At 36.6% G+C, this 12,631-nt stretch overlaps 1 protein-coding gene across 5 annotated transcripts in view; it reads right to left on the reverse strand.

The window, feature by feature from the left end:
* CPEB4 (cytoplasmic polyadenylation element binding protein 4) overlaps nucleotides 1-12,631 on the reverse strand; it is a 63,721-nt gene that overhangs the window by 34,104 nt on the left and 16,986 nt on the right. For all 5 annotated transcript variants that reach the window (XM_014832880.3, XM_014832881.3, XM_014832879.3 and 2 more), the window contains exon 2: nucleotides 10,602-10,683. In XM_014832880.3, coding sequence (XP_014688366.1) covers nucleotides 10,602-10,683 — 82 coding nt within the window. The remainder of the gene's footprint in view (nucleotides 1-10,601; nucleotides 10,684-12,631) is intronic.

Here is a 12,631-nt window from a genome sequence, read left to right on the forward strand (position 1 = left end):
CCTGATATATCCCAACAGCTTAAAATAGTGCCTGGCACACAGTAGAGGCTTGATATGTATTTGCTGTATGAATGGCCTCCCATAGCTTTAGACTTGACATAAATATCCAAAGTGGTTCTCCAAGTGAAGTGAAGATGGAGTGTGGAGGGAGGGCAGGATAGCTGAATCACTTTGGGAATACACATGCTCACGTCTCATGACAGATGTGGTGAATCAGAATCAGGAAAAAGAATAATCCAGCTTGGAAAAGTTCCCTCAGTGGTTCCATTTGACCTCCACCGCAGTGAGGCACCCTTCAATAAGAAACTAGCAGGTGTGAGATCTGAATCTCTTACAAAACATTACGCTAAAATACAGATCTTAAATTCTGTACCCTGCCTCCTAAATAGAAATTAAGAAACTTTAATGCCTACTCTCTGTCTAAAGCATACTAAGACAAAAATGTTTAAGTTTTTTTATGTTTGTTTCCCTCTTAAATGCTACACAATAAATACCTAAGCTACTGAACCAGGGGTCAGAAGCTGAGTGTTCCTAACTTAATCCTCTGGGTACCAGTTAGTTGAGTGACTCTACAGAAGCTGTTGTATCTCTCTGAACTTCAATTTCTTCAACTGTAAAACGGAAGCCACAAAACTCAGACCAAAAGGTTAGTGTAAGGATTTAAGTCATAGATAATTCTCAGAAGGGGCACAAAATAAAAATCAGAGAGATGGTATCACAAGTAAGTGCTCTTTCACTTGGGACTGGTTGTTAACACTGCTTCCTATACAGAATGTCCAGATCTACCTCAAAAAAGAAAAGTGTGGACCAGCATCAAAGGTGTTCTTTGATCTACTACTACCTGGTACATGGAATATGCTCAAATGTTTGTGGAACCGGAATATAAGCAGAAGCTAAAATATAAGATACTTCCAAACCACATGGCTTAAAGGCGGCTATCTCTCCTTCTAACAAGGGCTGCCACATTACCCAATTCCGGGGTGCACTCTTCTTGTCATATGGCTCCCCCTGCCTCCTGGCATTGTGCCAGATGTAGCCTAAACAGCCTATGCTCCTCAAAGGGCAAAAAGACAGCTTCAGATGTCAGAGACGAAGTTCCAAAATGCTATTTAGTGGAGAAAAATAATCTAGGATATGGTAAGTGACCTCCTCAGTCCTCTCTGGCCTCCTCCTCACCATTTCCTCTATTAAATTCCTTTTTATGTTACGTTCTTTTTGGTAATGGGGAACATTCTAATGCAGAGGTCTAAAGCAGAACACTTGGAGAAGTTCTCTAGGGCAGTGTTTCATAACCTTTTATAATTATTAAGACGACTTTGATGAAAATACTTCAGAGAGGCTCCCCACCATGACAACAACTGGAGCCCCAACCCCCACTCCAGTGAATACTACAGGGTAAACAACAACAGTAGAAAACCTTAATAAGAAAAGGCTACTATGAATTCAGCAACACCTTTAAATGTATTGAATTGCATGACATCAGCATCCACATGGTTTTTGGAAGACAATCATGTATAACAATGTCATATCTATCATCTAACTGGCATGTGTGGTCCTAATGGGTTCATAGGCCCATCAAATAATTCTCATGGCTGAAGAGGCCTGTGGTCCACAAATTGAGAACAGAAACACCTCATGAGGCCAAGTTTAAACAACTGCTTCCTAAACAGTATTTTTAGGCCTATCTCAAAAGGAACAAATGCAGTCTAGACGCAGTCTTCACTCAACTGACTAAAGCTCACTGATTTCTAGTTATATCCCTTCTACACACTACTCACTATTAAATATTGCCATACCCAATCATGAAATTCATACGCTGCTTTCAGTGATTAAACTATAAAATTCTTCAATTTTGTCACTTAGGAGTAACACGCCAAAAAGACTGTATAGAACTGCTGAAAGTAACTTCAAGATTATTAAGTTCATCCCTCTGTTTACAGGTGAGGAAACCACGATCTAGAGAGGAGTGACCAACCCAGGGCCTCGGAACTGCTAATGGCAGAGCACGGTGTGAACACACCCTAACTAAATGCTTCTTTTTTTTATTTCTTATAATTTGGGAAAGTCTGTTATAATCTAACAACTTTTGATCATTTACAATAGAGATCAGGTGGCTGATGTAAACCATATCAGACATTTATTATTTGGAATATTACGGCTAGTAGAAGTTAGATTTTTTTTTTTTAAGTTTTTATACTTCAACTAATCATGGCTGTTCTTCAGAATTAAGATTTGCACTTTATTGTTGGTTTCTCAAGAATTAAAAAAGGGTCCTCTAATTAGTTGATTCCTCCTTCTCTCTCCCAATGTATAGCAACTGGCATCCGCCCAAGCGGATTCCAAAGAGATAATGGAAACTGCTTTCCCTTCAGAGTTCCACTAATGTTCTTAATTGACTGGTTACCAGGTAATACCCGGAATAAAACAAAGCCTTGCTTTAGAACGGAGTGCACTGGTGTGGGACTGAACTCAGAATCAGCCAATTAGACAAAAGAATGAAGCTCGGAGGCAGCCTAGCCATCACAAGATCTGATTCAAAAAGTAGTAACTAGTTTAAAACTAGTTAAAAACTATTCCTTTTGCAAACTTTTACCGCTGAACAGCAACAATGCATTGAGTTTTCTCTCTTTTCTCTTACCTTTGGTAGTGAAGACAGTGGCAACACAACGGGAAAAAATAAGTAGCAGAGGGTAGAGAAATTCACAAATCAGGCATATCAGCTGATAAATGAATCAACTGTATATAATATTCAGGTAGAAATTCCATGTGTATCAGCAAGAAATGGCACAACTGTGCAACTATTCTGTCCTTCCTGTTGCTAAATTGAATGCAAAGAGAATCTTGGATATTTTTGTATCAGCTATGCATCAGATGGCATTGCTTTCCCTCCCTCAAAGTCAGCAAATAACATAGTCCAGGATTACATAATAGGATCAAGGAAAGTCTTAAGACCTTCACAGTCAACTCCCTCTATATGACTCCATAATCAAAAGGGCTTTCATTATGCAGGTATTAGTACATAGGGCTGTTCTAGGAGCTCTCAGAAAACGAGATAGCAAGTCACTTGTCCATAATTTCATAATATAGAAGGAAAAAAGAGAAAAATAATGTGACACTATCAAAAGGTACACGATATACTATCGTTAATTTGGATGTGGAGCATAAATAAAATGGATCTCTAGAAATGCTCTGGACCCTCCTACTTTTTTATACCATAGGGAAGGCCCTAATATGTAATACTTACAAACTGCTGACAAAGTCTGAAAACCCTACTACTTAAATGTCACTGAGATTTCATTTCTGAATGGAAAATAATATTATTGTCTGTCCATATGGTAATACCTATACTTAAGTTGTACACAATATTTAATGCGAAAATGTAAAACATTTTAGAAAAGCATGTATTAATTTACTACCTGATTGCTGCTTCTTTGGGGATTTCTTATTTCTAAGTGTTAACTATCACATATAGTTTATCCCTTTACCAATCTCCACCCTGAATATGTGCCAAATAAAATTAAGTCACAACAGCCATAAAATATGTGAGCCTTAACGCAATTGTAACAGAAAAAAAGTTCATGAGTTAAAAGAATCTTTTAAAGAAATGTTTAGGATCTTTAGCCTTCTAATAACATGAAAAGTCTCCTGTCACTTTCCTCCCTGCCCCCCTTTCCCCTCACGTCTCACCCAGGTATAATCAGAGTTGCAACAACATTTTAAGATGACCACTCAATTTTCATCGACTCAAAATAAGATTTTTTGTGCTCAGTGTTCAGGACTAAGATAAGGGGTCTGCTTAAGTAATTACGGACCCACATCATAGATGACATAAGACAGATTCCCCCTTTGTGACAACTGCTTATATGGTTTTCACAACAAATAAAAACAAGGGTCAGTATTCTATCACAAATGTGTGGAGGGTAGAGGGCAGAGGAGCCCTCCTTTCTGTGCACCAGTACGTTATGTAAACAAACTGGGCAGACAAGGATCTGGACAAGGCACAAGAAACGATTAGTATGAACCGAGTTGGTTTCAGTTCAGGGGCTAGAGTAAGGAAGACTTCACTCCAGTGCTATGAGCACAGCAGCGTTCATGAACATCACATTTTGTTCTCCCAGGCATTTCCCTTTCCTCTCCTCCCCTTAAAAAACAAAACAAAACAAACAAAACCAAAAACAACAGCAATCCTCAATCTGAAAATGTCTAGTCACACAGTTCAAAATCCACACCCTTGAAAACTCTGCCTACACAGCGCTGTGAGGAATCCAACAAATTCTGACCAGCAGTAAACCAGAAAGCAGACCGCGGTTCAAAATTAAGAACAGACCCCGCACCAGGAACACGACGAAATCATGCCCGCTACTCTGCCCTCTCCTTCTTCACAAAGGAAGTTACCTCAACACGAAGCCCAGGTCCCATCCTACAGCACAGCTAAGCCAAGCAAAAGAGAAAGACTGTTCAGGATGTTCCATGTCATCAGTCAGGAAAGGGAGACTGCAGGAGAGGAAACCACTCCACTTCTGAATAGCCACACACACAAAGGTCACTGCAGCCGAGTTTAAGTTGTATTCTTTGCTATGTACCTTGCTCCATTACTCACGAGGCTTCAACAAGTAAAGCAATTTTCTCCTCTCCAGAGACCTCAGCCACTCCCCTGCTATGCTGCTTTGAATTACTTGGTATCATCCAAACAGAGCGAGAAAGAACCAGCCAGTTCTCGAAGGCTCCTGCCCCCTTGCAGGGCAGCGTCCTGGTGGACCCCAAATCTTTAAGACATTAATATTTAAAGATCCCCCAATTCACCAGAAGACATTTGATACCGCATAATGGTAATTTACTTGGAAGGACAAATTTGATTATGAATCCAAGTAAAATTAAAAGTATTAAAATAAAAAGTAAAATTAGTTTGCATTATCAGTTTCTTCTTTATGGTACTTTGCATCATGCCCCATTAAATATACTTAAAGAAAAGTGTGCATCTAATCTTTTAAAAGGGTGAGGGAGGAGTGGGGTCAGTGTCGCATGAGCACTACTCAAACTGCCACAGGCAAACTGATCGAAATAGAAAAAGGTTAAATCCTCTAGGAAATTAGATTCCCCCCTACTACTACTTAAAATAAATCATTTTAATATTATAGCAACAGAACTTACGTAGTTAAGAGTTCCTTTTGTTTTTTAAAATTTTATTTACTCAAATTCAAATTTATGACTGAATATTAAAAATTTAGTCTTATTTTCAGCAACTCTCATAGATTTCCAGAGCCATCTCAGTATACACAAAGTTAGTGTACAATGTCTGTTCTAAAACATCTGTATCAGTATATGACATCTGTTCTTTAAAATAGAGAACTACATGACTGCAATTTACAGGAATATTAAGAGAACTGTGTATCAAAGGAAAATTTAAGGTTTCCTGGTTATTATTTATGGTATCTTTTTTTTAAGTAGCACTAACTTCATTCTCTCCCTACTGTAAAGATACAGAATTTAAATAATTATCCCAACAGTCACTCTCTTACAGTGACATAAAAAATCTCACATAAAATTAATGAAACAAACTTTGTATACTAAACTTTCAAGTGAGTTTCACGATTTTCTTCGAGAGAGATTATTATAAATTTTTTTGCTTAGCAACAAAGAAAAGAGGCCCAGATGGAATCATCACTTCCCTGCTCATCTAAGCATTTGTTTCAAACAAATCCACAGCAATGAAAAATAGTGGCGGAAGGGCTCCCAAATTCAATGTGTAGATAAAGAAAGAAAAAAAATATCAAAAGTATTTTAAGATGCAAGGCCACAATACCTTCAGCAGTCAGGAGTTAAATACGTAGTATTTTTGGAGTAGATCTAGCTCTTAAAAATAAATTCTTATTAAATGAATGCATGAACAGCAAGGGAGGCAGTAATGTCTAATTGTATATCATACTCCACTACTTACTCTCCATATGCAATAGGTTTCTTGGGCACCACGGGGATATGTAAAAGACCGGAACTTTAAACAACCTGCATTTCTAAATGCAATCATTATTGCTTACATTCAAATTAAGTATTTTAAAAATGCCTGAAACTCAGAGGGATTGAGGTAGATATGCTGAATTCTCCTTCCAAAAATTGAAAGCAAGACACATTTCATAACAATATGAAGAGAAAAAGACTCCAATTTCACAATATTCTGAGGAAAAATAAGAAGATATTCTGACTCATAATTTAGTTAATTAATATCTGAAGAACAACCATAATGTTTTGACAGTTTACAGATTGCCTTTGTTCTCTCAATAATTTTGATGTCTCATTTGGCTTTTTAGTGAAATGAAGCAATTTGGATATTAAATTGTTTTCATATATAGGATTTACAATACTCAACCACTATTATGAAACCATGGATTGCTCTACTCTGTCTGACATCTGATCATTTTCAGGTACTATTTTTTGTCTCTCTATTCCAGCGCTGTCTCCCTCTGCTTTCATTCCATAAATGACTACTTCTTGGTTTATATGTATATTCCTTTATTCCCTTCACACTCAGGAAAGAAAAAAAGGCTCCTTAATCTTCAGAGGTCTCTCCTACTAACACTGACTATAATACTGCTTCATGAATCTTTATTTCACTGTGTCCAGCCTATGCTTCAGAAGGCTGAAAACAGACGTATTCGCATTTGGTCTTAATCTATTTCATGCTGCTCCATTTCTAAAAAATAAGTACCAATTGCACAGGTGAGAAAAAACACAAATAACAGTAAGATACAATATTCCCCAAATAATCATCTGAGCATCTATAAAAGATTTTTCTGTCCAGGTGAAAACAATTCTTGATAAGCCTAATAAGATTGTAGCAATGAGCAAGCTGCCACCTGGGAGATCAAAATTCAAAACTGGTCTGTAGCAGAGGCTCTTAGCTTATGAGACTGGATGTGCAGTAAAGAAATGAAATGGTCTCTGGGGAAGAGCTTCTGCAGATTGTCACTGGCATTGGTTATGGAGAAGGCAACACAATTTCGCAGATAAAAATAACACACAGACATTCCAGCTGATCAGAGAAAGGCCTTGGCGATAAGGTAGAGGGAGGACCCTTTTCCTCCCAAAGAGCTAAACCTCTGGACACGGAGAAAATGATAATAGCCTTAAAATTCTTAGAAAAACGATTTTAAAATACACTGGAAAAAGCTAATATAAATTATGAAATGAAGGCTAGGTACTCCTTTTGCACATTTGTTAAAATGTTAAAAAAAAAAAAAGATAAATGGTTTCCAACAAGCCAGCTGGAATCAACAACACATTCATAAAGAAACTAAAAAACTACATTTGAAGGTTCCTTAGCATATTATATAAGCATCTTGTCTGTTGATGGCAAAAATAAAATTTTTTAACTCCACTGTATTAAGATTTTTTTTCCCAAAAGGAAAGGACAAATTCAGTTTCCGGGTTGTCTTTTTTAAATTTAAACAAATAATATAGCCATATCAATTCACTCAACTTGTAGTTCTTACATTAATTTTAGGTTTTATTATTTAAATACATACACACAAATCACATTTCTATGAGGAAATGTAAATTAAAGGTAAAAATAAATGTCATTCGTAATATAGTTTATGAAATTATTTTTAAGAGAAAATGAGCTCAAATATAAAATTTGCCTCCATATGGTAGAGGTTTTTTAAACAATTCTCAAATTAATTCTTTTAACTGAATTTTTGTATTTTACACTTTTTTTTCTGAAAGGCATATTATTCTCTACTAGTCTCAGAGAATTAATGCCCACTTTCTGTTCTCTGTTTCTAAAGAAGCAGAGCACATGGAGAGGCTATTTATTTTCAAAATGGCTAAGCAGGTTTTAATGGATCAAAGGACAGTGTGTTATTTTTTTAAATACATTCAACTTTTATTATCACTTTTAAACACAATCTCACAATAGAATCAAGCATAGTTTTCCTAACAGCTATCTAAATCAGAAGAGAGTCTGACAAGAAATAAAGTATTCCCCTCAGTAAAACTACATTTTGGTAGCAATAGACTACAGTGATATAAAGTTCATCATCTCGGTTAAAAAACATCAAGCATTCACTTGAGTCTGGCATTTTAGGACCACGAGTCCATCTGTGAATTCTTCATTGCTCTTCGAAGGGAAATACACAAAGTTCACGTAATATACTTAAGTCACCTTGGCACTTAAATTGAAACTGGCTTTCTCATCTGATAAGCATGAGGACAGACTTAATAGATGTTTAGTAATAATCGATGCCATTTATGGAGTGTCTTCTATGAACTAGGAAGTATGCTGGATTTTACAGATACATCATATATCACTTGATCCTCAAACCACCACGAACTGTAGCGGCAAAAGAGCAATTTAAATCCACAGCCTTCTGACTCTAAAACTCATAGGTCTTTCCATTCTGCCACTCTTCCTCTTATAAATCACAATTTTACAAAACCTTTCTGTTAATCAGGTTTAATTTTTCTGTCATCAGACTTAATTTTGATTACCCCTACAGAATCAACCTAAAGAAACTTAATTTAGGTAAAAAATTAGTAAGAAGAAATTAAAAAGGGAATATAGAATAAATGCAGGACTTGACACAATAATTGAACAAACTAGGAGAGAGGAAATAAACTTGAGAGAGATGTCCCGGCTGTATCTGACAAACCAAGGAAACGCTACTGTTAATCCTGTTAGAATAATGTGTGCAAACTTTTATATCTAACCTAAGTACTAGTGAGAGGCCTTAGAAGCATCACACAAGAAATTATTTATATCTGCTGCTGTTTGTAATCTGTGTTTTCTCTGATAAAAGAAATAGGCACTCATGAAAATGAGTTCTAATTATTTATTCTCCCTAGTATCTAGTACATAAGAGGCTCTCCAAGAAAAAAAAAGGTTGCTGAAGGAATCAAATACATTAAGAATAAACAAATGTCCTTTAGCTACTTTTTCTGTACTTAATTTTTAATTTTGAAATAATTACAGATTCACAGCAAGTAACAAAAATAATAGTACGGAGAGATCTTGTGTACCCTTTATCAAGTTCCCCCACGCAGACGGTACCATCTTACATAACTATAGTACCAAATCAGAAAACGGAACTGGTACAATCCACAGACCTTAGTCGGATTTCTCCTTTAGCTACTTTTTAAGAGTGAACAGTTTTTCTGGTGCTAGAAAGGGCCTTAGACTCTCCTCGCTTTTGTGATGAGAAAATAAAAAGAAGAGTCGAAGAGGCTGAAGGACTATCCAAAGTCAGAGTATAAGAAATGGCAAAACTCAAGTGAAGTCTGAGAGATCATCCTTCCTCAGAAAGAGAGCGCACATCTGGATTAGAGCCATCCATCAGAATTCCACGAGGAATTCAGCAAAGACCTTCAAAATATTCTTATTTCAAAGTTATCTCATCAGACGGATGCGTATTTTTTCACACCTTATTTTTCATCTCTCTAGACCTCAAAAAGCTTTCCTAGTGAAAAAATTTACCATTATTGGTCTGTTGAAAAATACTTAGTTTTAGTGCATCTATAATATGATAAACCAAACTCAAAGGAACACTAGGCCAGGCTGGTGCCCACTTGAAGCAACAGGCTGCCTTTGCTACCTTTGACCCCAGTGCAGAGCTGTGTCTGGCACAGAGCAGGCTCACAAATACTGAATGAATGAGTGAATGAATGAAGGAAGGAACAAACAACTTAAGTGGGATGACAAAATATACCAAACATTTCAAATTACTCAAAACAAACAAACAAACAAAAAACCCCCTGCTTTCCAGTAAACTGGAGATTTTTGTGCAGAAACACTTTGTATTTTGTGGGGTAGTTTTCACAAAATCAGAGCTGGAGGGGCCCTTCAAGAACATCTAGTCTGGTAATTCTCAATCCTGGTTGCGCATGAGCATCACCTAAACATTAAAAACCAACAGGCCAAGTCCCAGCCCACACCTGGGATGGGGCCCAGGCAACAGTATTTTATTTGTAAAGCTCTGCATTGAAAGTCTCTTTTTGTAAGGGTGATTCTAAGTTCCTTCTTGTAAAGATGAAGAAACTGAGGCCTAGTCAAACTCAAATGTCTTAATCCAGACAACATAGGTAGTTAGTAAGAGGACTGAGCCAGAATCCAAGTAGTAATAGCACTATTGTTTTTCTTAACATAATACACAGAAAATATTTCAAGAACAACAAAACTTCATTTTAACTTTGAAACTGTTGGCCATTTTTTACAATGTGAAACTAGGCCAAAAAATCTATCAACATTTGAATTCTTCCTAGTGCATAGTCAATGTCATGATGGACAGACATACAGGTTTGAGGCACTGAGCAGTTTTTGCCAGAGATATAAAAAAAATGAAGTGTATGGTTCATGTCTTTTCAGTTAATTGCTCACCCTTAGCAATCAGTACTCTTGTAGTTCTCTTAATTGGTATTGCGATGGGCCCAGAGTGGATGTCCATCAAATACGTCTGATTTTTTAACAAAAAGAGATACACATATAAAATTGATGGAACTGACTAGATACAAAACATGAATCCATAATATCTGCCATATTGCTCATCAGATCACATAGATAATACAAATTTTAACTATTTATTAAAATCAAATAGTGACATTTTAAAAGTTACCTTTAATCGAATCATTTTCAGCTCTCATTATATCGATGAGTGAACTCTCCAGTGAGTGCATGTCAAATGTCCTGGGGCGATCCTGTAAACACAAACAGCCACAAACCACTTTTAAAATAGCATTTAATTATAAAAGAAGACAATAAGCTGTATTTTATGGGACATAGAACAAAAAGTGGCAATTTTACTCCCTCTCTGTGTAGGGCACATTATACTCAGTCTCCATATCAGCAAGTTCCACATCCGTGGATTCCACTAACCAAGGATGGCTGTGTCTGCACCAAACATGTACGGACTTTTTTTCTTGTTATTATTCTCTAAACAACACAGTCTAATAACTATTTACATAGCACTTACGTTGTATTAGGCATTATAAGTAATCTAGAGATGACAAAGCATACAGGAGGATGTGCATAAATTACATGAAAATATTACACCATTTTATATAATGGACTTGAGCATCTCTGGATTTTGGTATCCGCAGCAGTCTTGGAACCAATCCCCCTCGGGTACTGATGGACAACTGTACTACATTTTATTTTTAACACTTAGAAAACATCAAAACCACAAAAGTAAGTACCCAGGGCTCAGCAACGAGTGATCTGATTTCTAATAATAATTTCAATAAAAACATTACTTTTACTAATAAAGCAGAAACAACTAATTTCCATATAGTTAAGGACAAGAAATAAATATAAAAATAAAATTTATACTCTTTCTCTGATACTTAATATTGCAGTGACAGGGCAAAGCTTTCCAAACCTGTTTCAGCAGTTATCTACTAAAGCGGCAGCCACGTGTGCTAATTAGAATAGCTGAATTTTCTTACAAGTCAAGGTTTGAAAATAGCCATCAAATGTCAGTAAGACGACTAAGCGGCAACGTATTCTCGGTTTTGCTTCCTTTAAAATTAAAGGGAAGAAAGGGTGTGGAGAACTCTGCTGGTCTAAACCCTGGCTTAACAAAATGCATTTGAAAAGTGGGTGAGGAATCTTAAAATATACAACCACCCAACTGCTCTGGAATTCTGGATAAAAAGTACCAGCGATAACTAAAATTACAGTTTAGCTTGATAAGTGAAAAGTAGAAGATGAAAACACTTTCAAATTAAATTCTGAAAGGAAGCACTAATACATGTTTCCGACCCACCTTAAGAATAAACATGTACACACACAAAAACCACAGCAAGAATATTAAAGAAAAAGGGGCTCTCAAAGGAATTTGACAAACAGGATTCTATGAGCTTTTCTTCAATTATATGTTCTTTTACATTATTTTTTAACTCAAAGGATTGGCTTTTTTAAAAAGTTCACCTAATTTTATCCTTTTTTAAAAAAACTTGTTGGGATCTTACTTTTCCACTTTCCTAGATAACTTCTAGAACCTGAAGGCTGACAGAGGATGTCCTCCACTCAGGAGAGAGTATTTTTTGATCAATCTGACATTTATCCTCTGTCCTATAACACCACTCACCCAGTGCTATTATTAAACTTACCTGAAGTAGGGACCATTCCTTCTGACCCCACCCCACCACACAGATATTCAGGAATGTTCACTGAATGAACTGTTTTATGACACAAACTTTTTTCTCTCTGTAACTTGAGGAGATCAAGGGCAGTTATATTTGGATATTTAAAGCAGAGAGTATTACAGGTTTTTTTCTGGGGGACAGGGGGTGATGAAGATGGTTTGGGGAGCTGGTGCCTTAACATGCTGTTCTTCTCAAAAGTGGTAGAACTCACTCCAGAACATCTTTCCCACTTTTCCTCCTGATTCTTTCCTGGTCATACTCATCTCCTCAACATGGTCTACAGAGAGGCAGGAGGACATTGGTCAGAATTAGAATTTCTAAGGGTTAGCATTCACAAAAGGGAGAGACTGTTCTGTTTTTATCCTTCCTCACTTCAAGCACTGAATTTAAATCAAAACCCTACAAATCTACAGTAGCTGGATTTGTCCTCTTTTCAGCAGTCTATGAACCACACCCATAACTGGGCCATGCACTATCTCCATGTCCAATAAATCAGTCT

Source organism: Equus asinus, chromosome 9, assembly GCF_041296235.1.
Source record: "Equus asinus isolate D_3611 breed Donkey chromosome 9, EquAss-T2T_v2, whole genome shotgun sequence".
Taxonomy (NCBI): Eukaryota; Metazoa; Chordata; class Mammalia; order Perissodactyla; family Equidae; genus Equus; species Equus asinus.